Consider the following 25,972-nt stretch of genomic DNA (forward strand, 5'->3'; position numbering starts at 1 on the left):
CGTTACGACACTGAAGCAAATACTGGGAACTACTTTCTCTTGAAATCACTATGCCCAGATGCCATGTTTAGTAAGTAGTTCCGTCTTGGCAATCTTCGCATAAACAACTAATCTCGTAATTTTTCATTAATATTTCACAGCGTAGTAAATGTGCGGATTATAACATGTCCACCAAAGTGTTTTGCCGTTGTTGGATTGTGTATTTGATGAGTTTGACAAGGGGAACCAAAAATACCTTTCACTTCCATTGTGTCCGTCCCGAAAACTTTCCCCAACTCACCTCTGAATAAACAATAGCTCGCCCTCACAAAAAAAGTAAGTATGCTGTTCGAAATGACTAAGGAATTGCGCTAAATGGGCCAATTTGCCAAAATGTTGAAGTATCCCTTTAAGAGCGTTCTGACCGACATGCACTCTGTGATTGCAAATGAAAATACCAGTCACAGTATTGAGCCTCCTGTACAGTGGATGTTGCAGTCAATTTGGAGATCATGGAGGAGAAAGGGTCCGAAGAAGCTACAACTTCTAGAGAGGAAAACCTCAAAAACCCTTGGCCAAACTTAGAAGACCTATTCGCGTTTGTGTAACTAAGTAACTTTTACTCAAATTACATTTTAGATGTACTTTTGTACTTTTACTCGAGGAAAGTTTCAGATGGATACTTTTACTTTGAGTAGGATTTAAGCAAAGTAAAGATACTTTTACTCAATTAAATTTTTTTTGTACTTTTTCCACCTCTGCATATACCCTACATTTGCTTTCTGGTGTCCTCTTCTAATGAACAACCCTAAAATATTCAGTGTTTTGAATACAAATGTAAATGTGTATAATACTTGGACAAAATGACTTGGTTTCTGTGTTTGAAATGTTTATTCTTGGAGAATGTATTTTATAAATGTGGAAAAACAATACATAAAATTCTTAATAAATAATTCATGGCCTGGTTTATTCAGATGAACCAAAATCTGATACAAAAATATCTGCTCTTAAGACAGCATTTCCAATTTTAAACTGTCAAATATGTACATCTGCTCCAACTAAAAATTATTACCAGATTTAAAAGAGAGAACTTCATCATAGGCCACATTCCAAAAACTTCAAAGAATCATGATCACTTCTCTAGTGAGGCTAAAAAACTCAAAACTAAGATCTGTTAATCTCTTTTTCCCTTCTTCTTCTTCTTATCTGTAAATTTATGTCGATGTCCGCCTCCTCCGCCCCACTTGTTTCCTTTGGCTTTCCTCTCCTCCCACCTCGGCATCGGTGGCTCGATCTCGCCAGGTCGTCCTCCTCTGTCCGGTACGCTGCCCATCAACATCTAGTGGGACAAAAGAAAACCAGAACATTAGTTTTATGTGGAAGTCAGAAACAACAAGGCAAAGAAATGCAGTTGATGGTCATACTTTGTAGACTGGGGTGCTCGTTCCAGCTTTGACGGGATCAATGAAGGACTGATCCTTTCTGGCAGCCAGCAGATGAGAGAGAGACACCTGAGAGGAGCCAGCGAGGGACGCAAGAGGAGGAACCGAGTCCAGCGCTGCTCTGCGCTCCTGGAAATTACAAAGTGAACTGAGATGTTGGATTTCACTTCAACTTTCCACATTGTCTGTGGTTGTTCATGTGGAATTGTTGAGTTTCCCTCTGTAAAAGTGGCGTGGGATGACTGTGTTGTACAGATCAGTAGCATATTTTTTAAGTAAAAGCGGCATGTACACATCTGACCTACTCATACCCGAACAGTCATGAAAAAAATGATAAACGAATGTCAAACAATCCTTTCTGATGGCCCTGCTGTTAAACAGTAATAAAGGTGCGTGATTTAAACGTGCTTACCGTCTGTTTTTCTCCCCACGCAAAGGACTCCAGTGTAACCTGAAAGCGTTTGATCATCATTTGTCTGCGACACCGATAGTCTTCTGACAGCATTTCATTCATCTTTTTCACTTGCTCCTGAAAAACAGAGTAAACAAACACATTAGATGGAATCCTGATCCCTGATGTTGTATGAACAGATATCACCTATGTGGACTTACCCACTGCTCCGCGCTGAGGGTGGACTTCAGAAGAGGCTCTGTCGTGGCTCCAGATAGCTTAGAAAGCCTTGCCTCCACCTTTAGAAAAACAGGTTTAAGAAATCCTTCAGAACTCCCAATAAAGTGAAAAACTTCCTAAATCCACTACTAAATTCAATGCAATGACAGTATGCAAACCTTCTTGATTACCAACCATACCTCACTCAGCACATCTTCAAACGGAGAGGAGGTATCCATGTCGAGGGCGTGCAGCAGCAATACCCACTCTGCCTGCATCTCAGCCTTCCTCTTATCAGATCCGTCATCATCTTCAAATTCACCGTCTTCATGGCTCAGGTCCTTCACTCGCTGTTCCCTTTCACACTCTTCTGCTGGCTGCGACTCTTCAGGATTCAGCTCTTTGTGCCTGAGGATGCGAGCTGCTTGCAGCTCTGATACAAGGAAGTCTGCGGGATTGGACAACCATGTCGTATCAAGGTAACACAGAGAACATAGAGTCCTAACTATCACAGCGCTCAGTTGATTGTTATATCTCACCGGTGACTTTGCTGAGTGCGGACGGTCCAAGCACATCAGATGTGAGTGCGGCGAGAGGAGATGACAAGCTCGACAGTAAGTTTCTCAACTCTCCCACCAACAGGACGTCACCCGTTGAAGTCGAGGCTGAGAAAAGGGTAAACAAGTCAACTATTGATGTGAGCTGCATGTGAATCTAGACGACTTTAAAAACCAAAACATGTGAGTATAAGTAGAGATATTTAGTAAATAAATACAGAAATGTAATTGGTAACTAAGAGAATCTATATCAAAATGATATCTTTGCACATTTTACTGCATATCTTAGGACTTTTGTTCCTTTGACTGATGGCACACTGTACCTAATTTTTTATTGTGATCAAAGCTTTTGACTGATGATCCAATGTCCTTATCGTGAAGCTCTCTTGTGTTTATTGCTTGTTTATCTCCTATTGTTCTGTGTGAGCATATCATTTAGTGTAGTTTGTTCTTGTCTTTTGATGTGCTTTAGCAAAGCCTGAAACCTGAAAAGATCATAAAGTAAAGTCTTCAGATCACTTTACTTTTAGGTGTGCGTTACTCAGATGCTTCTTTTATTTATGAAGATCAATGTTACTTGAGTGACTAAACACACTTATGATAAAATCAGCAAGAATCGACACATTTAAACAAAGCCAACTGAATAAGAACACGACATTTTTTTTTTTTTTTGGTTACTGTTATGATATAATATCAGGTGTCCCCTGTGGCCTCACCTCCGATCTCCGGACAGGCGCTCCGGAGCTCCGCACGCAGCCAGCTGAGCAGCGGACACGGCAGCTCGTCACAGCGGCACCGCGAGAGGCACGAGCCCCGGTACCTGAGCGTGGAGGAGGCGCGAGACGAGACGGTTACCTGGCATGCGTCACACATCATGAAATATAGCCGGAAAAAACCACACAATTACACCCAGAATGACTGGTTTATCCTTTATAAATCACAGCCGGTTGGAACTTTTACAGCAGCTGCTGCGTCAAACGGGTGACTCATAAAAACGCCGATGGCAGCGATCAGCGGACTTGCAAAGCACTTAAATGTTGTTTACCCGAGAGATTTAAGAGCTAATATCGTCCCCGCGCTCCTCTCCATCGTCACCGTGGAGGTAGACGGTGGATCCACTCACTGCGGCAACAAACAGCTGCAGACTTGAAGCGTGTTTTCGGTTTGAGTTTGGCTGCTGCTTGCTTCCGTGTTTACAGGTGAGCCGCACAGCGCCCCCTGCTGGCCGGAGGGCACACAACCCGCCCCACTTCCGCTCCATTCAGCGGTCACACCCACTGACAGTCTGGCCAGCGGTCACACCCACTGACCTTTAAGACTGATAGGCAATCCCTCTGTAATTATTGACAACCAAGTGATCAAAGTCAAACAAATTGATCCTGTAAAACCAACTACATCCTGAACTGCAGATATCAGTATCGTTAAGACAGTTGAACTCAGACTCAAACACAAGATAATTTTAGGTTTAAGTATCTAATATTCTACATTTAGTTCATTTTGGTTTGTGACTTGTTACATTTATTTCGAGGAGTCAACCAAAATGCAAAGTGACACTTTCAGCAGTGTCCAGGAGGGGTCACCAGAGATCTGTCCTGGACTGGTGTCCAAGCAGATGTTCACTCTGAGTACAGTGTGTTGCCTTCAACACCATAAAGACTCTGCTTAATGATTCATAGGTATCATGTAAGAGTTAAAACATCAAACACAACACCCAACTTTACTTTTTAAATAATATTCACATTAAAAACACTCTTCAAGGGACATAAATATAGACTTATGAGAAGTAATGTAGAAGCAAAGGGTAACTAACTAGACACAAAAAAGCACGAGTATTATCCACAATATAGCAAAACAACTGGCACAAGCACATCCATCCATCTTGTGTCTTTTTTTAATGACTATCAATTTCATGCTTATGAGCATCAGAGACCTCAAATGCATGACTTTGCAATCTCCACACAAAAGGACTGCTGATCAGACCCAAATGGCTTCTTCTTTGTGAATCTATACTGCAGTCCACTTATTTTGACACACACAACTGAGATATTTCTACATGGAAGTCTGGCGTGTTCCTTTTTTTATTTTTCTTCCTCCTTTACGACATGATTTCCTAAAACTTTTATACACTGCCTTGGATAAATTAAAACAGACTGCAGTGATTTGGCAATCATATTTACTTGAATTTTGTACGCAGCAGAACATAAACAACATATCAGTTCTTGAAATTGAGACCTTTTATGATTCCGTAGAAAATATCAGCTCAAGAAAAGAAGTTGGAAAGAGGCCATGTGTACTATTGTGCAGCATCCCCTCCTCTTTTAACAAGTGTCTGTAAATGTCTAGGAGTGAGGAGGACAGTTACCGGGGTAATGAGGGAGGTATTTGGTCAAATTCTCATCTGTTGGAAGATTATAGCAGCTCAACAGTTCTGGGATTTTGTTGCTTGAAATGAGCAACTGTAATGAGTTCAGGTCATCGGTTTTTGAAGTGTGGTAGAATGGAAGTTTTCTGTTTTCTCACTTTTACCACCAAGCTCCTGTGCAGGATTGTTTGAATGTGTGACAGGGAAGGCAAAGAATCATTTGAAATCATTTTATGCAGAAATAGACAGTCCAGTTATAAACCCTGGAAGAAAAATGATGAAGTGAGATGAAAAAGATGGACTGTCCCAGGATAAATGCAACAAAATGTCTTTATTTAATGTACTTTCATCACATAATATTTTTACATTTGAGACCTGAATGGAGGAAAAAAAGATTCTGAAATACAGGTGACCATATAAAAATTCTGTGTTTTAAGAAGTTCTGTTTAATAATAAATTTTGTACTATTGGAGAACCTGTTTGTATTCTTTTAAAATTGAATGCATTTGTACAGGAAATACATTCATGTAATGAGCTGAGAATGTGGATTATACCCATGAAAAACTTACCAACATTAGAAACAGATTTAAAAAAACTAAAATTCATGATAAGCGTCTGACTTTATCTCAGCAAATACTGTCAGTCAAAGAACTGACTTCAAACCAAAAGCTTAAAAACAGTCAGTATTCTTAACATCAAGCCTATATTTCACACACAAAAGCCGCATAATGGTGCTCACATTCTAAAATATATGAACAAGGACATTGAGAGGTGAAAGTACTGTTGAGAGGCTGCACAGTGATGTAGTCGTGGTTTCTTTTTTCTATCAAATATTCCTGGTTCAGGTCCAGGCTTTCTTTATGGAGTTTGCATGTTCTCTCTTTGCATGCATGGATTTTCTTCAGTGAATCTGACTTCCTCACACAGTCAAAAAACATGCATTTGAGACTAAGTAGTGATTCAAAGTTGCCCCTGATTGTGTGGTTGTCTCTGTGTTTGGTCTGTGATGGACTGCTGGCCTGTCCTGGGCGTCTCGTCCCTTCAGCACTGCGACCCTGAGCTGGATGAAGCATTAGAGAAGATGGATGGAGGTGAAGCTGAAGTTTATTTATGGTCTTAAGTGGATCACATTGTAAACTGCATTATCTTGAGTATTTAAATTACCCGTCTGTACATGAACTCTGCTGGGTTGATTGAACCAATCTTGATGTCATTCACGCTTCCTCAACTCAGTTCTGATCATTACTGATCATATTTATGCTCCTTTAACACTGAGCATGATTTAGCTTCAGCTCACGTCTTGCTGATGCAGCTGATGCCTCAGCAGAACTGTTTGAGTAGATGGACAGTGTTATTTACAGAATTATTGTTGTCGGGGAGCGGTGGGTTTTATGGTTTGTATATATAGATTTTATGGTTGTTGGTGTTGCTTGAGCAGCATCAAATCAATTTTATCTCACCATCTGCAGCAAGTCTTCCTGCAGAAACCCTTGAATTTAAAGGAGGGACTTCCACTTTTTGTCCTTACTCAGTAAAATGCATCATATTTACTGTAAGATTTCAATCTTTTACTCAATATTTAATAAGAGCGCCTCTGCCTCTTACGTCTGACTGCACATGCACGCGCACCCATGCGGGCAGGCTTGAATACGGGCTGATTTATTAGCTTGGTTTGAACACGTGACCCTGCTGTGTGCGAGCCACCTCGTCACACTTGCCACCCATAAACTGAGCAGGAACAATGGGGACAATGGCGCCGAGGCGTGATCGGGCCTGACATACAGTGCTTCCTCTCTGATGCCATATGTACAGAAGCCCCGGCCTCCCCGACCACAAAAGCCTCGCCATGCGTCAGGATGCTCGCTCTTTTATTGGGCTGACTCTGCCCCCCCCCCCCCCATGAAAACCTGTGGAGGCTGACCTTTGACCCGTGAAGAGCGTCTGGACAGAGGGAGCAGACACGCCTCCTCTTCAGACAGAAACCCTACACGGAGGACTTTTTGAACGTCTTCTGTATAGAGAAAAAGAAATCATTCACTGTAATAATAAAACTGCTGCATAAGATGGATCTAAGAAACACTGACTGCAAGGAGTGAAAATTGTTATCGATTATTCATGAGAGTTGAAACATTTTGTTCTATATGTGTCACTTTCCAGCAGACGTCCTTCTTCATGCCTCTCTCAAGGGGCTTCAGGATTAATGGAGAAGAACTAAAACCAATTTTTGATATTTGAATGCAGAGCTAAGCTTTTTTTTCAGAACCTACACAGAAAGAAAACTTTAAATGTACATTTTGCACTGAGTGTGCGGCCCTGTTGGGCTCGGATGTGCTTCAGAAGCCAGTCTGGATAAAGTGTGTGTAGGATTTTACTTTGGTTCACTCTTTCAGTGTATGATTTCGAACTTTAAAATGTGCATGCCAGCATATAATACCCAAGACATTCCGGGTACATTGTTTCATCTCACTCAGCTCCAGCTCATTACCCACTCATCGTCTGTGTCCTCAGACACTGCAGCTGTTTATCCAGACATTGTCATCTTCAGTCAGATAGTCTGAGCTTCTAATGACCACCATGATTTACTGTCCACACCTCTCTTTCCATTAGGCTTAATTATAACTTTGACATGTAATGATTTCTCTATCCTTTTTTTCCCCATATTTGTGTGGTATTTATTTGCCTGTGTTCTATGTTGTGACCTTTGATTATTGTTATACTCCCTGTTGACTGAGGATTTTAACTTGTAGAGAGAATCCGTCCAGCTGCTTCTCAGTTTACAGCGCTGACCACAGCTTTGCATTGATTTGTTTTTCCTTTGGCTCTGCCGGCCACCATTTAGATTCAAACTCAGGTCCTTCACACAAAGTGGAGGCACAACCTGATGGGCCGTCAGGGGAAAAAAAATGAGGTTTTAGTTTTTAAAGTTTGTAAGTCTGTAAAAAAGTGAATATCAGTATATAAGAAAATATTATTTAAAGAGAAACGAGAGATACTGTATTTGATATGATTTTTTTTAAAGATGAAATTATAATATTTTATAAATATAAAGATTTTAGAAACATATTTACATTTGTACACATTTTCAACACAGTTAATGTATTAAGCAGTCATTTTCCTGAAGCTATGGTGCATTTAAGGGTTATTTCTATATTTCAGTTTTTGTTCCTGGATAAGTTGAGAAAACTTTTCAAAGACATTCTGTTTTACATAAGATGCGTCTGATTGTAATCTTAATTTCTAGAGTGACTCCAGAGCACTTTGTTTGAAGTTGCATGAGACAGCGCCTCTCAGGTGTCTGCAGGTGAAGTGCTCAGGTGTGTGTGTGAGTGTGTGTGTGAGTGTGTGTGCTGTTTGCTGGGTGGAGACTGGTTACTGAGGTGACTGAAGACAACTCCCACAGGACACAGACCAGTCATCTGCTGGTGACAGAGGGAGGAGGAGAGCTCTCACACACCTTCAACTGCTGGGCTCAGGTGTCCCCCCCCACACACACACACTCGCACTCACTCACACACAGCCCAGCATCAACCGATGGCACACTGTCTGCGCGGATAAACGGACCCGACGCACGATGGAGCGACTGGACGAGTGGCGCTTCAAGTCCAAGAAGATGGACCTGGAGGAGGCGGACTTCTACTTTGACTACGGCGCGGAGGAAATCGCAGATTACCGGGACCCCGCTGAACTTGTGGCTGCTCTGAAACAAAAGGAGGAAGAGGTTATTTTGGCAGCGCAGCTGGGAAACGCGTTGCTCCTGGAGAACCGGCAGCTGAAGGAGCGCAGCGAGAAACTCCATGAAGAGTACGAGGATAAGCTGGAGGTAAGAGCGGGCTGGGGAGCGCCGGGTTCCACCCGGGAAACGGGCTCTTTGTGGGAACAGACGACCTGTGAGGTGTGGGGCGAGAGAGGATGAAACCGAGCTCAACTCGTTTTAAAACATTGTTAAGTTTGCTTCGCTTTGTTTCGTTGGGTTTCAGTTTGTTCGAGCAGATGTTACTGTTTATTCTTGTTAAATTGACCTTGATTATTTAAATTCTATATTTATTAACTGTAGGATAATGATATGAACACGTGTCAGCTGCACAGTCTTGACACTGATTGGAAGTGCATTACTGTCAGAGACTTTTTTAAATAACATTTTGCTTAATACGTGTTGTTAGTGAACCACTTGGCTACATTTAAAGTATTTCTAAGTCGTCTCACAGTTCATTAGTGCTTTATATCTATTTGTTTACGAACCAAAATGTCTTATTAGGATTTTTAAAGACAATAGAGATTATTCACACAAGTAAAATGATTGTAATACCCGTTATTGTCAGTGCAAATAAATGCATTAGAAAAGTAACTGAAGCTATAAGAGAGTGATGTTTTGCTTTTTAAGGTAACTGAGTAGAATTTAGGCAAGCTGTACTGAACTAAACCCCTTGGGGAAAAGTCTATTCTCCATCTCATTACTGTTCAGGAGAGAACTCAGTGAAAATGACATAATGTGGTTCAGTAAGCTCAATAATGAACACGCTAGAAAAAGATAAATGTTTTGAAATCTAATTATATGACTCTATTCTTTTTATCTAGCATGGCCTGACTGAGATAACGGGCATTATCATTGTGAAACAGTTCTCTGTGTGCAGGACTCTGTGTCATTCATGTTTTAATGTGTACGTCAGTCTACATTAAATGTTGATAAGAAGTACCTCTCATTCGCTACCTGATTCAGACTCAGATTTACATTTCTAAACTTCTCACAGGTTGATCAGCAGGTTTTTTGCTGAATTTTCTTTCCAAACACATGTTATGTGTTATGTAATTGACTGGCAAGTATTTTTTTTTTAACAAACCAATTAAATTTCCAAGGAGTGACAGGATGTTCACATGTTAGACATCCTGCAGAAGTCAAACGCTCCATGAGATGAAGGCATGTAACTTCTAAAACAAGCTGCAGGAATCTGATTCACAGATAACCCTTTGTACTTGGACATGACCTTCCAGGATAAAACACGCATGGCTGCTCAGTCCAGCTGTGAAGGGAAACACAGAGTCTAGTGTCCTCTCGTTTGCCCTCTCTGTCGCCTTCTGCACATTCATAAAACCACCTGAGCGGCTGTGGCAGGTTAAATAATGGCCTTTTTTCTCTCTCGGGGTGAGTGCTGACGTCCCTCAGACCGCTCACCGTTGGGTGTTATCGGGTGTGACCATCACATAAATCTCAGGGAGGACAGAGGGGCAAAGTAATCTACGAAGTCAGATAAGCTTGAGGAACGAACACATCTGACACAGTCTGAAGTTTAGGGGCTTATATAAGCAGTCATAAATGCAAGGAGTGAGATACAAGGATGCCCTGAAGAATTTCAGGTTGATGTTCTGCACACTGGATATTGTTTTAGCACATTCCCATTGCAACTTAAGATGCCCACAGGAATATTTTTATTGATGATTGTGTCAAAGTCAATGCAAAAATATGAGCCTGTGTGTGTGATTGATTCCCTCTGTCATCCCCCGACTCCCTCCTCTGTTCAGGAGCTGGAGCAGGGCCGGCATGAGCTCCGAGTGAAGCTGGAGGGCTCCCAGTCCCAGTGGGAGAGCCAGGTGGGCGACCTGGAGCGGGACACCAGGGAGCTGAGCGCCCAGGTGGAGCGGCTCACCCGGGCGCTCGGCGAGGCGGAGAGGGACAAGGATCGAGCCCAGCTGGAGCACGGCGAGCAGACTCAGCGGCTGCGGGAGGAGCTCAGCACTGTGAGTCCCGCGGTGTGAAGTTGAACGGTTTACCAGTTTGTGTTTCTGTTTTCTTTCTCGCGGTCTGATGGTTAAAAAACATGCCACAAAGCAGCAAACTGAGTCAAGGTGAAACAGACACCTGCAGACGGTCTGACTCCCACCAGATAAGGCGGGCTGTCACCGAATCCACATGGTGAAACCTGATGTTCTGTGCGCCACGGCTGGGTATATCGGTGTGACGCAGCTGATCTGGTGTGGAGCAAGGCCGTACCGTCCGGCTCTGCAGGCTCACAGCAAGGCCAGAACAGCAGGCCTGTCTTTAGAAATGCCTGCTTGGTTAAAAAAACACACAAAAAAAAAAAAAAAAAAAAGAGAGAGTTTAATCTCAGATGGAGACACAAATATGAAGTTTGGGGGCTGAGTCAGTTTTGTTGTCCTCAAGCTAATGATTCATGACAGTGAGGAGGAGGAGGATGGAAACGATATGTAAACAATAGAGAGAGTGTTAGTTGATGCCACAACGTGATTTTTAGATGAAACCGCTCAGGTTATAAAAGATTTTAGTTCCGCTCTCCCAGCCATGTTCCTCTGTTAGTAGAAAAGGATTCAAGCATGTGAAGAGTGGGAAAAAAAACCTTGTATATCGGCTCAGTTTAAGCTTTCAGGGTGTGGGAGGATGAATTCCTTCACTGAGCGAAGCCCTTCCACACTCACACATGCATGTCTCTCACAAAGCAGTCATTTTCCTTAAAAGCCTAAATTTCCTCGTCTTTTTCACATTCGTATACATTTTTACAAGGATCTACCAATATATTATGTCAGTCATGGTTAAGTTTTTTTTTTTTATTTTAAATCAGGATTTCCTCTTAAAAATCAGGCCTTAAAAAAACCTGTGGGAAGAGGCGTTTCTCTGAGCTCTAGAAGCTCTTTGAAAACACCAACACTTTGAGAACCAAATGAAATTTCAGTTTTTCTTAGTACTTTCAAAGCGATGTTACATGACATTGGAAAATTTTACATGATGTCAGCAGATGAATTTGTTATCAGAATGATCATTAACCTACAAATACATGAACGTTTTAATCACCGATTTATTCTGTAACCTTTGGTACTGAAATGATGTAATGAGCCCGGACTTAGATGACGGCAGCGCAGTTCTTTATAACTCATAAATATGTTTATGATCCTCGGCATTTAGGCCTCAGGAAAACGCGAACGCTGGCAGTGAAAATGAGACCAGTGACATATTTTACAGCCTCTTATCAGTTCGGACGGAGAACCTGATTGGGTCACATGTCGGGACAACCTTGAGTGTTTTTCCAGCCTGAGAACGTCGGGACTGTTTTGCTAAACATTACAGCTGTGACGCACCTGATTCCACACGGCTGATCACACACACTCGTGTGGGTGTGTGTGTTTAGCAGAGAAGAGCTGACTTCAGCTTGCATAGTTAAAAATAAATCCAAACATCAGTATACCCCCCATCATGAGTCAAAGTCTTCAGAAACAGGAACTGTGAATGCAACCCCCCCCCCCCCCCCCCCCCCCCCCCCCCCCCCCCCCCCCTCCTGCAGCCGTGTTGAAGGACTTCTTGAGAGCAGCCAGCTCTCTAGAAGTCCAGGAAAAAGACAATTTAGATAAAAAGAAGGGGGGAAAAAAATGCCGTTTCTGCAGTGGGAAGAGGCGGAAATGTTTCATTTTGCCACTCAGCATCAGGCAGGGCTTGACTCTGGACTTCGTGTGGTTGTAAATGTTGACATAAATCCGTGAAAGTTTTGGAGAAAGAGAGTAGCGACGCTTCATGTCTGATACATTCTTGCCAGACGTGGTGAAGGGGGCTGCTCCTACTGTTGCGCCGCGGACTGGAGGGGTGAGTTGTGGCTGTTTTCCTGTTATTATGTGGAAGTGAATGGGAGGACAGGCTACTGCGGTATGAACAGAAGTTGATGGTATTTATTCTGTGTGTCTTTATTGATCTTCTACAGCCCAGAAAAGTTGTTTTATAGGAAGAAAATGTCACAAATAGTTGATAAGAATGCTACTTAGAAGTTTTCAGACTTTCCAACATAGTAAGAAAACCAATAGATTTTCACTCTTGGAAGAAATGAAGAGTACTGAAGTTGATTTATGTCATTTAAATTTGATATACATCGTGACAGTTGTAAAAAGTGGATTTCATCACACTTAGAATTGAAATAAAGTACAGAAAAAACAAAACAAAAACTTCCTTCTAGCAGGTTGGAAACGTCCAACAGATCCAGCCTTAGAGGTGGATTTATTGGACATTAAGAGAGAAGACGGCATGACAGACGCAGAGAAGATTTTCATTACTTATTGCAAAGCTTTGGGAGTGTGTTTGCTTGATAATGTTGTCTGTGTGCTGCAGACTTGGACATGTTGTGTTCAGGAGGTTACAGACAGTCCTTGGATGGCCCCTGACTGCATGATCCTTCTGAATATAGTTATACTTTAAACTGTTGACTAATTCAAGAAGAAAAAGGATGGAACAAGAAAATAACTAATAGCTAACCATGTTACATATGCTTCTTTTGTAATTTATTATTATTGAACAGAATATTTGTCTTGCCTTGGTGTAATGACAAAAAAATTAAGGCTATAAATACTCTAAAAAAATAATTTTAATCTCGTGTCTGTTGGCTCTGACTTTCTCCTGGGTTAAATGTCTTTATTCAAATGCTGCTGCAAGTTTCACCGAGACTGAAACTTGATATTATGGTTGTAACGTAAGTGGAGCATGACAGGAATCTGTTCGGGACAGCGCTGCAGGAACCTGAGAGAGAGGGAGGAATTTATCAGCAACACCCGGCTTTGATATGAGAAAGGAAAGATCTGCTGTGAATCTCCATCCTGCGATTGCATAAGAGGAAGCCACTGCACAAAAACAATGGTGGAGTTTTCCAGATAGTCACACGCTTGAGAGGCAACGCTTTGACAGAAACTGGTTGGTAGAATCTGAGGGAGTGGCGAGTGAGCTCAGGCTGTTTTTCATCTGTTTATATTACATCTTTTGTCACGCCGAGAGGACTGGAGTGAAACTGCAATCAAGCACTTTGAATGGATAATTCATTACGTTCATTGAGCTAATTTCCAGACAGTCGCTCACAAGGAAATACATGGAATATGATTCTGAGAAACCGAGAACTTCGGAGGTTATTTACAGCAGATATGGAATAGATTACAATAGAAATACTTTATTAATCCCATAGAAATTCTTTGGTGCTTTATCATCTTTAGCTTCTCCATAACTTCTGCTTGATATAATCCAAGCTGAGATAATGACATAGTTGTGATTTAGCCTGACTTAAAAAGACGCCTAATGGATAAAAAATGCCAGACTCTAACAGGAGTCTGATTATCATGTGATAAGCTAGAAATGTGGACAACTTTCTGCATATTTTTCCTACAGGGTCATTTACTCAAATCTAAAAAAAAAAAAAAAAAAAAACAGCAACTCCTCCCCCATAACTCCGAGTATTAGATTTTTTTTTCAAGGTAACTTAAATGAAACCTTTCACATTTTGAGCTGGTGTGGTTTATGTTTATTTTAACTTCGCTGACATTACTGACAACCAGCATCAACAAGCACAACAACACAGCAGATTAATTGTGGCCACTTAAATATCCATTTTTTTTTTTATTGTAATTAATAAATGACCATAAAACACAAATGTTTTGTACTATTGTGGTACAATATAAGCACAATCTACACTTTTAATGATGTCCCGCTACTTGTTTTTTAATTGGTGAAATCTACTTGTGCTTTCATAGTCTGAATTGTTTTTAATTTCTCCAATTTAATACAGTTTTCTTTGTTTGCTATGCTTATGCAGTGCAGCACTGAACCGAGTGATATGCTTGAAATGTTGGCATTTTGTTCATATAATAAGCTTCCATAGTGAAGTGTGCAGCTCTGCCTGATATTTTCATTTGCAGGGTTGTTTGTTTCCAGGAAACTCCACCCTGTTAGAGTGAAAAACCCCGGATTGAGGTGCCATGTGGATAAACAACTTTTGCAGTCTTATATATCCGGATCACAGATATCTGGTTAGCTGGTAGCACATGCACATCAATCCTTTTTATACTTCTGTTTTGTTCTTTTAATGTAAAAAGTTCAAAAGTTAAATTTTGCTCAGCTGCTAGTTGACTTGAAGACACTGGATAATACTCATGTGTCATATTAATGTTCTGATATGAGGCTTAATATTATCTTAGATTGTCAGAAAGGTTGGGAACAGTTATGAAAAGTTAAAAAAAAAAAAAGAATGAAAGTGCAGGATTTCTGTTAACTTCATAGACCCACTTCTGATTTCTAGTGGAACGTAGAAAATATATTGATCAGACATTTTATCGTTTCATGAAAAAACTAAGCAGCTCGATTCAAAATGAGCTGCTTTTGGCAATTGGTAACTAGTTGTGTAAATTAGTGACAGGTGAATGTGAAGTATAAGAAAGTATTTCTGATTTTCCCTCTGTAGTAATGTCTTGCTTATTTCACAGGAAGAAAGATACTTGAACATGCATGTCTTTACTGTAAGTTAATAAAAAAGAAGACTAAACTGTCCACCACACATAAAATAACCTCTGGTGAAATAAGTCCCTCTATAATAATATTAAGACTTAGGTGTTTTTAGGTGTCGTATCACCAGAACTTAGCTGTATTTTTGTTATTCATTCTGGAGATTGAAAGCTTAGATAAATGTTGAATGTTTTGACTGTGTGTAAAGTAGATGTTTTCTTCTGATCTGCTGTCGTGCATATTCTAACCAGTGAGACTTTTTAATCCGAATAGAGTGTCAGTGTACGACGATTTGGTAAAATATTAATAGAATAAACATGAATTTCTACTTGCAGACCAACGGCAAAGCAGTTGGGTACAACCAAAACAGCAATAACCACATACAAATATATCCTGAAAGCTGTGTTTAATTATTTCTATGTTGTTTTTCCATCAACAAGTGCCTTTTTTGTGTCAGATACTGGACACATTGCCTCATCAGCCCCTGTGCAACGCTCGGCGTAACACAATCTCTTACATTGGCTGTGTTATTGGACAGCTGTGACAAATCTCTTGCTGTGGATTTCCGTTATTGTAAAAGAAGAAGCCCGACGAGCCCCCTCGTGACCTCTGCTCCTTCTGCCAGCATCACCAAGCCCTCAGACAAAAAGGAAAAGACAATATACATGGCAGAGAGATATAAATCTTTCATTTGCTCCTTTGAAGTTGCCCTTCATACTCAAACATCCCCTCATCCCGAGGGAAAGCCATGCTTTCTGTGCCCCCCTCCAGCCCCGAGGGACTCGGCTGTAGCTGGGGGAGTCAGCTGTCGGATACCTCAGTGTTTGGTGAGGCGGTGGAGGGGCGGGGGTGGGGATATCATCTCAGGCTTCGTGTCTCTCCCGGAGACGGCATCCCTTTTTCCACTCGTCTTGTCGGCGTTCTCGGTGGGTCGCTGCCTCCATTGTGGAAGAGGCCCTTTGTTGATGAGACGAGGCATCAGTAATATTCATCTCCAGAGCCCCCCCCCCCCCCTTCCCCCACCTCCTCACAGTGCGTCTGCATGCTATGTTTTTGTTTTTGTCCATCAATGCCTGCTTCACTCTCATCAAACACAGGCACAGACACACACGCGTCTCTCCAAGTTTAGCCCTCGCGCCTGCCTCGCTTCCTCCCTACACTCTTCCAGACACGTACTCTCAAGCTGTCCACTCCAGCCTCGCCTTGCCGACGTCTCACTTCACCCGCTGCCACGCCGCGGTCTAATCTGGTCTCATCCACAATACCAAGATGCCCTCTGCTCCATCTGCCCTTCATCCCGCATTATGTGGCTGTGATGGGACCTGACAGCGGCCCGCCAAACTGCTGAGTAAGGAGAGGCAAGGGTCCCAAACCAGGACATGAGAGGGGAGAGAAGGGGGGAGCTGGCACAGAGACCGCAGAGGGTTTTGATGTTTCTGAGCAGCTTTGTCTGAGAGGGAGGTTTTGTTTCAAGTGGAATCCCCAACAAAAGACTGTTGTTTCCCACTTATTACAGCGTCTACGAACTTTATAGGTGGTTGACAAGTTTTTTTTCTGTCTTTCTGTTGGATTGATTTTTACAAATCCTCCCTTGTTTATGCCTTCATCTGTTTTTTTTCAGATAAGTGCTTCGTCGCTTCATTTCTTGGCTTTTCTGGTGCTGTCACCTGTTATCTGAAAAGTACCAGCAGGATTTGGGACTGCTGGCTCATGAGAGGGATATGATGGAGAGACATTTGTCAAAATAGTTACTCACCAGTGCATTCAGCCTCCGATATCTGCTGCCTCCTCATCACAGGTGTAACTGTCAAGAAAACATTAAGACATGTTTGTCTTGAAGCATATCGGTATTAAAGTGGCTTAAAGTATCAAATGTGTTGTCCACCACATACAACTGTTCAAATGAATCGAAGTGTTCTTTTTTCCGTGTTTTGACACTTGTTGACTGATAACATAACAGAGGCTTTTAATGGTGCAGTGGTCAGCACTGTCGTCTCCCAGGTTTGAGAACATTAATGTGCAATTTGCATGATTTCCCTGTGTGTGTTTTCACTGGGTATATAGGTCACCTGCTTCAGTCCAAAAACAAGTGCATGAGATTTGTTGGTGTATCGGTGAATGAGTGTGTGTGTCATTGTCTCCCTGCTTGCCCTGTGACGGTCCGGTGACGTGTCCTTGATGTTCCTGTTCAGATAGGGTTGACCCCTGCTCTTTATGACCCTAAGCTTCATAAAGGGTCATGGAACAGATGTGTGAATAGATAAATGATTTTAATGATGCACTGATATCATCCTTCACGTTACTTTGCAGCTATACCTTCTCACAGAAGCTGACCTGTAGTTTTCAAGACGAGCACAAACATAGAGAAAAAGAGTACAAAGAGTAGAGAAAATAAAAGGTATTGTTTTCCTTTAGTGCTGCAGCGCCCGCAGCAGAAATGGTACCAAATGCATTTAATTTTCATCACCTAATCCCCAGCTTCTTCCCATCTGGGTGTAGATTACTGGACTTTCCCCCACAAATATCTCCCTTGTATGTTTAGTTATCTTTGGCTTCAGGATTGTGGTTTCTACTTTTTGAAAGCTCCCCGCCTCAGGCGGGCTTTGCGTTGGGAGTTTCAGGTTGACTGATACACATTTATGACTTCGCTGAGTGATTTTTATCTTTCCTCCTCCTGGGTTGAAAAAAAAGTAAGACATTGAAGGACCTCGTTTCATTTACTCCATCTGAGAATCTAACGCTGTGTCTCTGATGTGTGTTTGGAGGCGATGGAGGTGGAGAGAGCCATGTCCAGCGAACTGCAGGCTTTGAAACAAGAGCTCCAGCAGAAGGGAAGCCACAGCCGGCAGCAGGACGACGAGCTGATCAGTGCCATGAGGGAGCAGGTGAGGACTGTACCACACATGGAAACACCACGAAACCAAATGACGAAGATCACTGACTGAAAGCATTTTGTGCATGTTTGAAAACTTTATCAAAACTATATTCATACAAGCAGTTTTTCATAAGTATTTAGCAGCAATTGTTCATTTCAACAAACCATAAAAGCAACGCAGAAGTTAGCATATATGGTAACTTATGCGATGAAGGGATAACTTTGAGACATCCTGTTCTGCTAGAATCCTGGAAGTGTTTGCCTCTCTGATAGACACATAGCAGAACAGCTTGCTGGAAGACTGATTAGCATTAATTTACACCAAAAGCCAATGTTCAGTTCCACGCTTGAGTCTTTGGTGTCAGTTTACATGTTCTCCCTTTTCCTATCAGTTTATGTTGTTCCTCATTTTTCCCACAATTTTTATAAAACATTGTTTATTATGTGACTGTGTGTGTAAATGCATTTTTGTTGGAGTTTGTGTTTTTCTGTTTTTTTGTTCCAAATCAGTGTGAATCGGCTTCAGCTTATACGAACTCTAATAGAAGACAGCTCAAAATGCAATCTCTGTTATATATTGAGGAATTCAGTAAAATCATGGTTTGTGTGGCTCCACAAATTAGGGGAAAATACACCTTTGAGCAGCACTGATGGTCTAAATTCTTGTTATTGTTGTCAATGTGGAAAAAACAGTCAGCTGACAAACAGCGCTGGACTCTTTCTACTTGTAAATTATAAGCAAAACATTTCTAACTCAACGTGGGAAGCTTCAGTATTTCATATCTGCTCGTGCTTTGCTTTGAGGAGTGAAAGTGAGACTTTCTCTCCCACCTATTTGGCGCCTCTCAGATGTGTGTTGTTTGCGTTTGCAGGTGTTGCGTCTCACGCAGAAGGAGCAGGTGCTGGAGCAGCGCTTGGAAAGTGTCAGTCAAGAGAACGCCGAGCTGAGGTCGAGTTTGGCCTCTTTACAGGCACGCTTGGCTCTGCACGACCAACTCAGCCAGCAGCACAGCCAGCAGGTACACACACACACACACACACACACACACACACACACACACACACACACACACACAGAGGGGGCACTGTCAGCCTTCCCTCAAAGGAAATATTCACTGATTGGTCTTCAATTGTGGCAGAGAGCGACACAAAGCAGCAGCATGAAAGAGCCTCAGGAACAAAAAGGGATTTTGTGCACCCTGCCTGCCGTGCGGGTTTCGGTGGAATTGTGGAAAACATTATGCAACCATCGCCCTGTCTCTGTCATTGTGAATTTCACCGGCGTCTCTGGATTCCACTCGTGTTCATTTGGTTTCATGTTTGTCTGGAATCTGGCGCGTCGGGATTTCTGCTTGAGCTCTGACATGCGCAGTTAAGACTCGGGGATTATCGTATGATCTTTTGTGTGTGTTTGATTGTCACGTTCGTGCCTACAGGCTCTGCGTTGGTAACATACATGCGTGTGTGTGTGTGTGTGTGTGTTTTCAGCTGGCCGAGGCATGGCAGGAGGTGGAGGTGGCTCGGGGCCGTTCCCAGCAGCTGCAGGCTCAGGTGGAGGAGCTCCAGGAGGAGGTGTCCCTGCAGGAGGCCAGGAGCCGCGGAAACGCCTCGCTGCTGTCCGAGCTGGAGAGCAGCCTGCAGACGGCAGAGCTGGGAGTCAGCAAAGAAGAGGTGCGACCCCGAAACAGCCTGACGGCACAGTTAGACCACACACAGCTGTTAGGGACGAATGTGATGTTTTTCAACTTTCAAGTTGTAACATTTACTCAGTGGTATAAAGCATATCGAACATGAATATCTGAAAATCAAATCAAGACTGTTGAAACACAACCAGTAATCGTTTATGCATAAAACTAATGAGAAACTGAAGGAAGTAAAAAGACAATCAAAGTGATTGTTGCCAGTAAGTCTGTCAATAAAAATCCTGTACAGTAAAGAAGCAGCTCTATTTTTATATCAGGTGGATGTGAAAAATATGCCAGCAATGTGAGACGCTTACATCTGGCAATCATGAAGTATCTTGGCTGTCCTCACTATCTCTGTGTTTCATGGTACACAGTGTTTTAAAGTGATAAACAGGACTTAATTTAGTTTGGTTTTTGCATCATTCTCATAAGATAACATGTTAGGTTCTTAAAAACTGAAAAAGTACTAAACCAGTAGTTTAGAGATAGATGTATAATACCAGTTAACTGAAGCTGCACTGATTATTTAGTGTAAATGCTAAGAAATGTCTTTCTGTAACAAAAGTTACAATTAAAGTAAAACTAATTCATAACGTCATTGCCCTCAAGGCCGAGAAGCTTTGAACTGATTTGAATCCTGACAGACTGGAACCGTTTCTGGTCTGCCTTCATCTGGTGTTGTCAGCGTCGCCTTTTGAGCTCTTCTATTGATAACCCTCCTGTATTGATCCTCGGTGCAACTGAAATGCGCTCACATGTTGACTCAAAATAAGAATATTAAACAAAGTGGCTCCTGGAGGACTTTAACGCTGACACGATTAGAGGAAAAATCCTCAGTATCTTGAGTTTTTGGAAGTCCTGTCACTCTGCAGAGAGGCTCACAATGACAGAACATTTTGTGCAAGTACTGTGTGACAGTGTGACTTGTGTTTGACGCCGGGAAACATTCAGCGAGGAAAAGAGGCCGATTTTTCAGAGTGAACTCAAATGAGATAAAGCCTGGGTAAGACAATGTATGTCTGAATGAAGCACGGGAGAGGAGTGTGTGCGCGCGGCGCGTGCTGTTATTGTTGTGTTGCCGTAAGACAAAGCGATGTGTATCTGCACTCATGAGTCTTTCTCTGCGTTTCCTGTTTGTCACAGCCACACTGTGAGAGCGTTTCAGAGTTTACAGAACTCGTGTTGTACGAGTGTTCAGCGCTGAGAGAAACTTGAGAGCTTTTCTCCTTTTTGCCAGAAAAATCACCAAAAACGTGTAACATGTGAAAATGTAACACGCGTCCGATCTGAAGGCGCGCTGGCGTTCAGGCGTTGCCGGGTGATGAGTTTGACTCCAGTAAGTTCAATATAACGATGACGACATGCCTGCTCCTCCCTTTCAGTAAATACCTGATGTCACATGAGACGTGGAGTGTGTGAAGAGAATGTGGGTCACGCAGGAGACAAAGGAAGAATGAAAACTTCTGTTTGAGCCTTGACTGGTTTACTTTTCTGAGAAAACAATATCGGTCAAATACAATAGCAACATCCAAGCACTGCTAATTGTGTTTCAGGGTTAATATTTCAATTTCAGTTGCACAAACATTCACACTTGTGTTTGAAAGACATAATGAGCAGAAGTTTCTATTTATTTTCTCCTCAGATCACTCAGGAAATGGGTTCCATCCTCCAGCTGCTCCTCCCTCTGACCCAGGACTTAAACGTCTCCGCGGGGTCAAAGCTCGAGTGTCAACCGGAGGACCTGCAGGCCATGCTGCTCCGGCTGAGGGGAGTCGCCCAGACGCTGTCTCAGGCATCCAGCCCCCAGGTGAGCTGTGGCAGAGCTCGACAACAGAAGCAGGGCAGGACAGGAAGCCCAACAAAAGGCCGACCTTGCGGCTTGAAATCAAAGTAGGATGGGAAAAGTGACGAGCTCTTGTGACAATAAACTCTCTGAACTATATATTTCACACAGTGAAGTATAAAAGATTTCCCAGCTTGGAAATTTGTTGAGATCTATTTCAAGCCGAAGACTTTCACCGCTGCTGAGAGACAATGCTGTCTGTTCAGTCCAGTGAAAGATAAAGTACAAACACTTCGTCGCTCAGCTGAAGGACAGTTCTCAGCTGTGCTATACTTAACTTTCTGCTGTTGTTCTTGTCATTTTAAGGATGGAAGGAGTGTTTGTGTTACATATACAGCAAAATGTGCTTTCAACTAATGCCTAGCTAGCAATGGATCAACTGTGGAACGGCACTTTTGGACCACAATGTGAATAAGAGAATGTCTTCATGTGTTCTGACATGTAAAGCACTTTGTGCTGCAGTTTGATGTATGAAAGATGTTGGTTTGGTTATTTGGTTGGTTGATTGAATCCAAAGGACATACACTTCTTTAAAAAAGTTTCTTTACATTTTAGTATGTTATTTTTACCTTGTGCCTTTTTTTTTTTTTTTGCTCAATTAGAAATCCTTTCACTGCAGTTTCACTTTAGTGAAATTCTTTTCTCAGCTGAAAAACTCCTTTATTTATGTAAGTTGGGAATGTATAATCAGGATGGAGACATCATTTAAAGAATAGGATCAATGAAAAAAGTTTTTAAAACTTTTTTTCTTAATCTCAATTCAGATTTCTCCCCCCTCAGTATTCAGACTTTTTTTTTTCTAAGAAAGAGTTACAATTACACTTTTGAAAAAAAAAAAAGACATTCAGTTCTGAGATTAAGAACTTCAATCTTCAATCAAATTTTTTGAAAGATGTTCTTTCATCCTTCCTGATGTCTTCTGCTCTCAGAGCAGTGAGCATGTCTGCCCTCTAGAGGTGCTTTGAGGCATCGCCCTCAGGCTGACTACCTGTGTGTGTGTGTGTGTGTGTGTGTGTGTGTGTGTGTGTGTGTGTGTGTGTGTGTGTGTGTGTGTGTGTGTGTGTGTGTGTGTGTGTGTGTGTGTGTGTGTGTGTGTGTGTGTGTGTGTGTGTGTGTGTGTGTGCATTCAATACTGTTGATACTCTTCTTGCTGCACCTGTATTCGCCAGCAGCAGGTGTATACAATTGTCCATTTGTGCTTCCTGGTATTAGTCTTCCCTCCTGCTGTAACATTCTTTTGTCACTGTAACCGAATATCCAGCCCCACCTCTACCGCCCTCCGAGCGACGGTGCAAATCGGCCAGCGCCGCAGAAAGTCCTTTTGGTGCGCATGAAGGACTGACACCCGATCTCTCTGTTAATGTGTCTGTCCCAGGACCTGAATCTGGGTTTAGTCCACGGCGCGGGTGATCGCTGTGGGAATCTGAGCGCCGCACAGGAGCTGAGAGATCAGGTAACACTGATGAGCGAACAGGTGATGAGCCTCAGCGCCTGTGTCTGACCATCTTATCAAGGTTTCACTGATGGCACCACTGACCTTGTTTCTGTCCATCTTAGCGCCATTTACACTGAGGCGTTCAGACTAACTCCTCACTTACCTTGTTGTTCTTTTTTGTTCTTTATTGCAGAACGTTCAGCTGCAGCAGGAAAACACTGAGCTGATGCTGAAGCTGCAGAACATGCAGGATCATGCTGACGTGTCCCAGCAGGCCATCAGAGACCGAGACGAAGCCATAGCCAAGTTAGTCTCTTATCAACTTAGATTTAGAAACAATGCATCCAAAGTACATTGTTTTTCAGAGAATTTTCTGTCCCAAAATATAATCTGGAACGCTTTGAAACAAATCGTTCTTCTGCGATAATCTGTTTCAACACTGAGAGACAGGTGTGATTTCTTCTCGTACTGTTGATAGCTTCTCCAGAAGGGAGAGTTCAGTTTTTATCAGCGACGAGTTCAAACATTCTGATAGAACTCTGTTTTGTTTGACGTCCCTGAGAAAATGTGACTGTGTCTTGGTAGGAAAACCCTGATGGAGGCAGAGCTGGTCAGGTGTAAAAACGACATGATGTGTCTGAATAACCAGCTGCTGGACGCCATTCAACGCAAACTGGAGCTGTCACAGGAGCTGGAGGCGTGGCAGGTGCGTGGCAAGTGGCTTCACTGCCTTCAACAGCAGTGAAATCGAGCTATATTATTACTAATGGCAGGATCAAAGCCATACTCAGATAAATCGCAGGAATCGTGGCTTCTCGGACACAACAGGTCTCTTTCTCTCATATTAGTTTAAAGAGAAATGCTGTGCTGGCTAGAGTTTTAACACTGCCTTTTTTCCTCAAGAAATACATTAAATCAGGATATACTTTTATTCTTTGCACTAACACTGAAGAAAAACTATGGAACTGCCGGTATTTCTAGGTTATTATGCAGATCAAATTGAGTGTGTGGTCCCTGCACTGCAGCTCGACTCATCTGAGTAAGTCAGCGAGGGATCGGAGGATTAGTGCATGGAAGGATTTATGAAGATGAAGAAGTATGTTTTATTAGATGCATTAGCTGATTAGCAGCCTGTGAAACAGAAAGTGGTTGAGGGTGAAACGCCAGCAGGACTCAATGTGGGTCACATCATAAAAATCCATGTGATTCTAGTCTGTTTGAATAATGTTTGCAGTATTTCCCCAATATGAGACAGCATATTGGGCCCCTGTTTCTCTGATTTTGTGTAATTTTCTTTTTTTTTTCCCCCTCTTCTCCATTTCTCAGGACGACATCCAGATCATCATAAACCAGCAGCTCAAGTCTCAGCAGCAGCAGCAGCAGCAGTCAGAGCCGCCGCCCAGGAAACCCACCTCCAACGGCCTGTCGTTCTTCCGCAGGCCCAGCCGGACGCCGTCCTCCTGGAGTTCAGACATCAGCCAGGAGAAACCTCAGTCCCCCTGGAAGGACTGGCTGAGGCGGAGCAAAGGGGTGCAGTACGGGAAGTGAAGCACACTCGGTTTCACTGCTGAGAGTGCGTAGAGGTCAGAGGGAAATCACAAGAGGAGCCATAAAAAATAGACACTTTAATCCAGTGAAAAGAACAGAGCCACTACAAACAAAGACTTGTCGAGCAGGCACTTAGAGAAACATTTCATTCACCAAGAGGCTGAGCCTCATTCATCTCTGAACGGTGTTACTGTGTCTTGAACACTAATGTTTTTGCAGAAATACCTTCAAACTTTGCATCACACTGTAAATATTGTGCCTTATTTTGTATTATTGTGAACGTCTCTATGTCTGAGACTTTATATATGATTTAGTTCTAGATCGGCAGAAAGTATTTGTTCAGATTATTTAAGTTCATGGATCAAAGAGGTCAGAAAATAATTGAACTAGCTGAGTTTTCACTCATCATGAATTTATCTTTGAAGCTGTGTGAAGATGTTAGTTTTGCCTTTTTTTTATTTGTTTTATGTTATTTGAAAGCTAAGTATGTAAAAGATGTTGGTTGTATGAGAAACACTGCTTGTCTTTGTGTAACATCACACTGTTGTTCTTTTTCTTAATATGATTTCAGTCGTTTTTGGTTTTGTTGAAAACCGAATGTGTTCATTGAAGGTTAGCTTGGTCCGCTCAGTGTTTGTACACTAGAAACACTCGTACTTTCTGTGATTCAGTGTTTATGATCAAAACTACTCGGTGTCATATTCTGTTGTTTCCTCAGCTTCGTATATGACTGACCAGTTTCATAAAACGTACAACAATCCTTTGAGGTGTTTGTGACTATTTCTGGTTTGAAACTCACTTGAATGTTGCCTTTACTGTCATCAGGAAAACAGGAGAAATATACTGTTGGAATTAAAACAACAAACTAAGTGCACCATAAGCCACTTACTTCAAACAAGATTTGAAAGGTGGCTGGAAAGCTTGAGGCTGTGTGTCCCAAGCAGGGAATAAAACTCAGAAATGATCTTAAAGAAAAATGAAAATAAGAGTTTGCTGCTGCTCTGCATAGGGCTGCAATGAAACAAACACTGCATGAATGCTAAACAACGTAAACATGAAGTAGTCAAAACGTACCCATAAAAATCTGTTTTTCCAAGACAGTTCCCAAATCACATCACCCAGATGTCTTGGGGAAAGGAGATTTTGTAAGAAGAAAAAAGTTGTAACATTTTGTCAATAAAAAGTTTTCTAGTGCACAAAATCAGGGTATCACATGGTCCACTGAACAATGCGGCACTCACAAGGTTCTACGAGTATTTCACATATTTTACCAGGAGGAGGTTTCTCACTTTGTTTTGGGGGTCAAAGTGTATTTGACAGTACAATGAATTTCAAGACATTTCAACACATACCAGTCTGTGTTCTTTTGTTATTACTCCTTCAT

At 42.1% G+C, this 25,972-nt stretch overlaps 2 protein-coding genes across 2 annotated transcripts; one reads left to right on the forward strand and one right to left on the reverse strand.

Moving 5' to 3' along the window:
* Positions 1–859: 859 nt before the first annotated feature.
* LOC115400820 (protein FAM98B-like) lies at positions 860–3,781 on the reverse strand. Its single transcript, XM_030108868.1, has 8 exons — positions 3,634–3,781; positions 3,305–3,408; positions 2,571–2,696; positions 2,232–2,479; positions 2,034–2,111; positions 1,834–1,950; positions 1,404–1,550; positions 860–1,318 (listed from the first exon to the last, which is right to left on the reverse strand). The coding sequence occupies exons 1-8, from the start codon at positions 3,675–3,677 to the stop codon at positions 1,154–1,156; spliced, it is 1,029 nt and encodes a 342-aa protein (XP_029964728.1). The 5' UTR covers positions 3,678–3,781; the 3' UTR covers positions 860–1,153.
* Positions 3,782–8,443: 4,662 nt separating this feature from the next.
* On the forward strand, positions 8,444–25,348 carry LOC115400814 (BICD family-like cargo adapter 1). The gene is made up of 10 exons (XM_030108860.1): positions 8,444–8,770; positions 10,468–10,683; positions 17,968–18,087; positions 18,950–19,096; positions 19,566–19,748; positions 21,405–21,569; positions 22,981–23,058; positions 23,234–23,346; positions 23,626–23,746; positions 24,367–25,348. The coding sequence occupies exons 1-10, from the start codon at positions 8,522–8,524 to the stop codon at positions 24,586–24,588; spliced, it is 1,614 nt and encodes a 537-aa protein (XP_029964720.1). The 5' UTR covers positions 8,444–8,521; the 3' UTR covers positions 24,589–25,348.
* The last annotated feature ends 624 nt before the right edge of the window (positions 25,349–25,972 follow it).

This window comes from Salarias fasciatus, chromosome 14 (assembly GCF_902148845.1).
Source record: "Salarias fasciatus chromosome 14, fSalaFa1.1, whole genome shotgun sequence".
Taxonomy (NCBI): domain Eukaryota; kingdom Metazoa; phylum Chordata; class Actinopteri; order Blenniiformes; family Blenniidae; genus Salarias; species Salarias fasciatus.

Bases quoted from the DNA above. Each gene is read 5' to 3' on its own strand.
- LOC115400820 (XM_030108868.1), bottom strand. From the start codon at position 3,677: ATGGAGAGGAGCGCGGGGACGATATTAGCTCTTAAATCTCTCGG. The intron at 2,112-2,231 runs GTATGGTTGGTA...GTTTTTCTAAAG, and splicing joins TTGAAGATGTGCTGAGTGAG to GTGGAGGCAAGGCTTTCTAA. The intron at 1,319-1,403 runs GTATGACCATCA...TTGTCCCACTAG, and splicing joins CGAGCACCCCAGTCTACAAA to ATGTTGATGGGCAGCGTACC.
- LOC115400814 (XM_030108860.1), top strand. From the start codon at position 8,522: ATGGAGCGACTGGACGAGTGGCGCTTCAAGTCCAAGAAGATGGACCTG. The intron at 19,097-19,565 runs GTACACACACAC...GTGTGTTTTCAG, and splicing joins GCCAGCAGCACAGCCAGCAG to CTGGCCGAGGCATGGCAGGA. The intron at 23,347-23,625 runs GTTAGTCTCTTA...GTGTCTTGGTAG, and splicing joins CGAGACGAAGCCATAGCCAA to GAAAACCCTGATGGAGGCAG.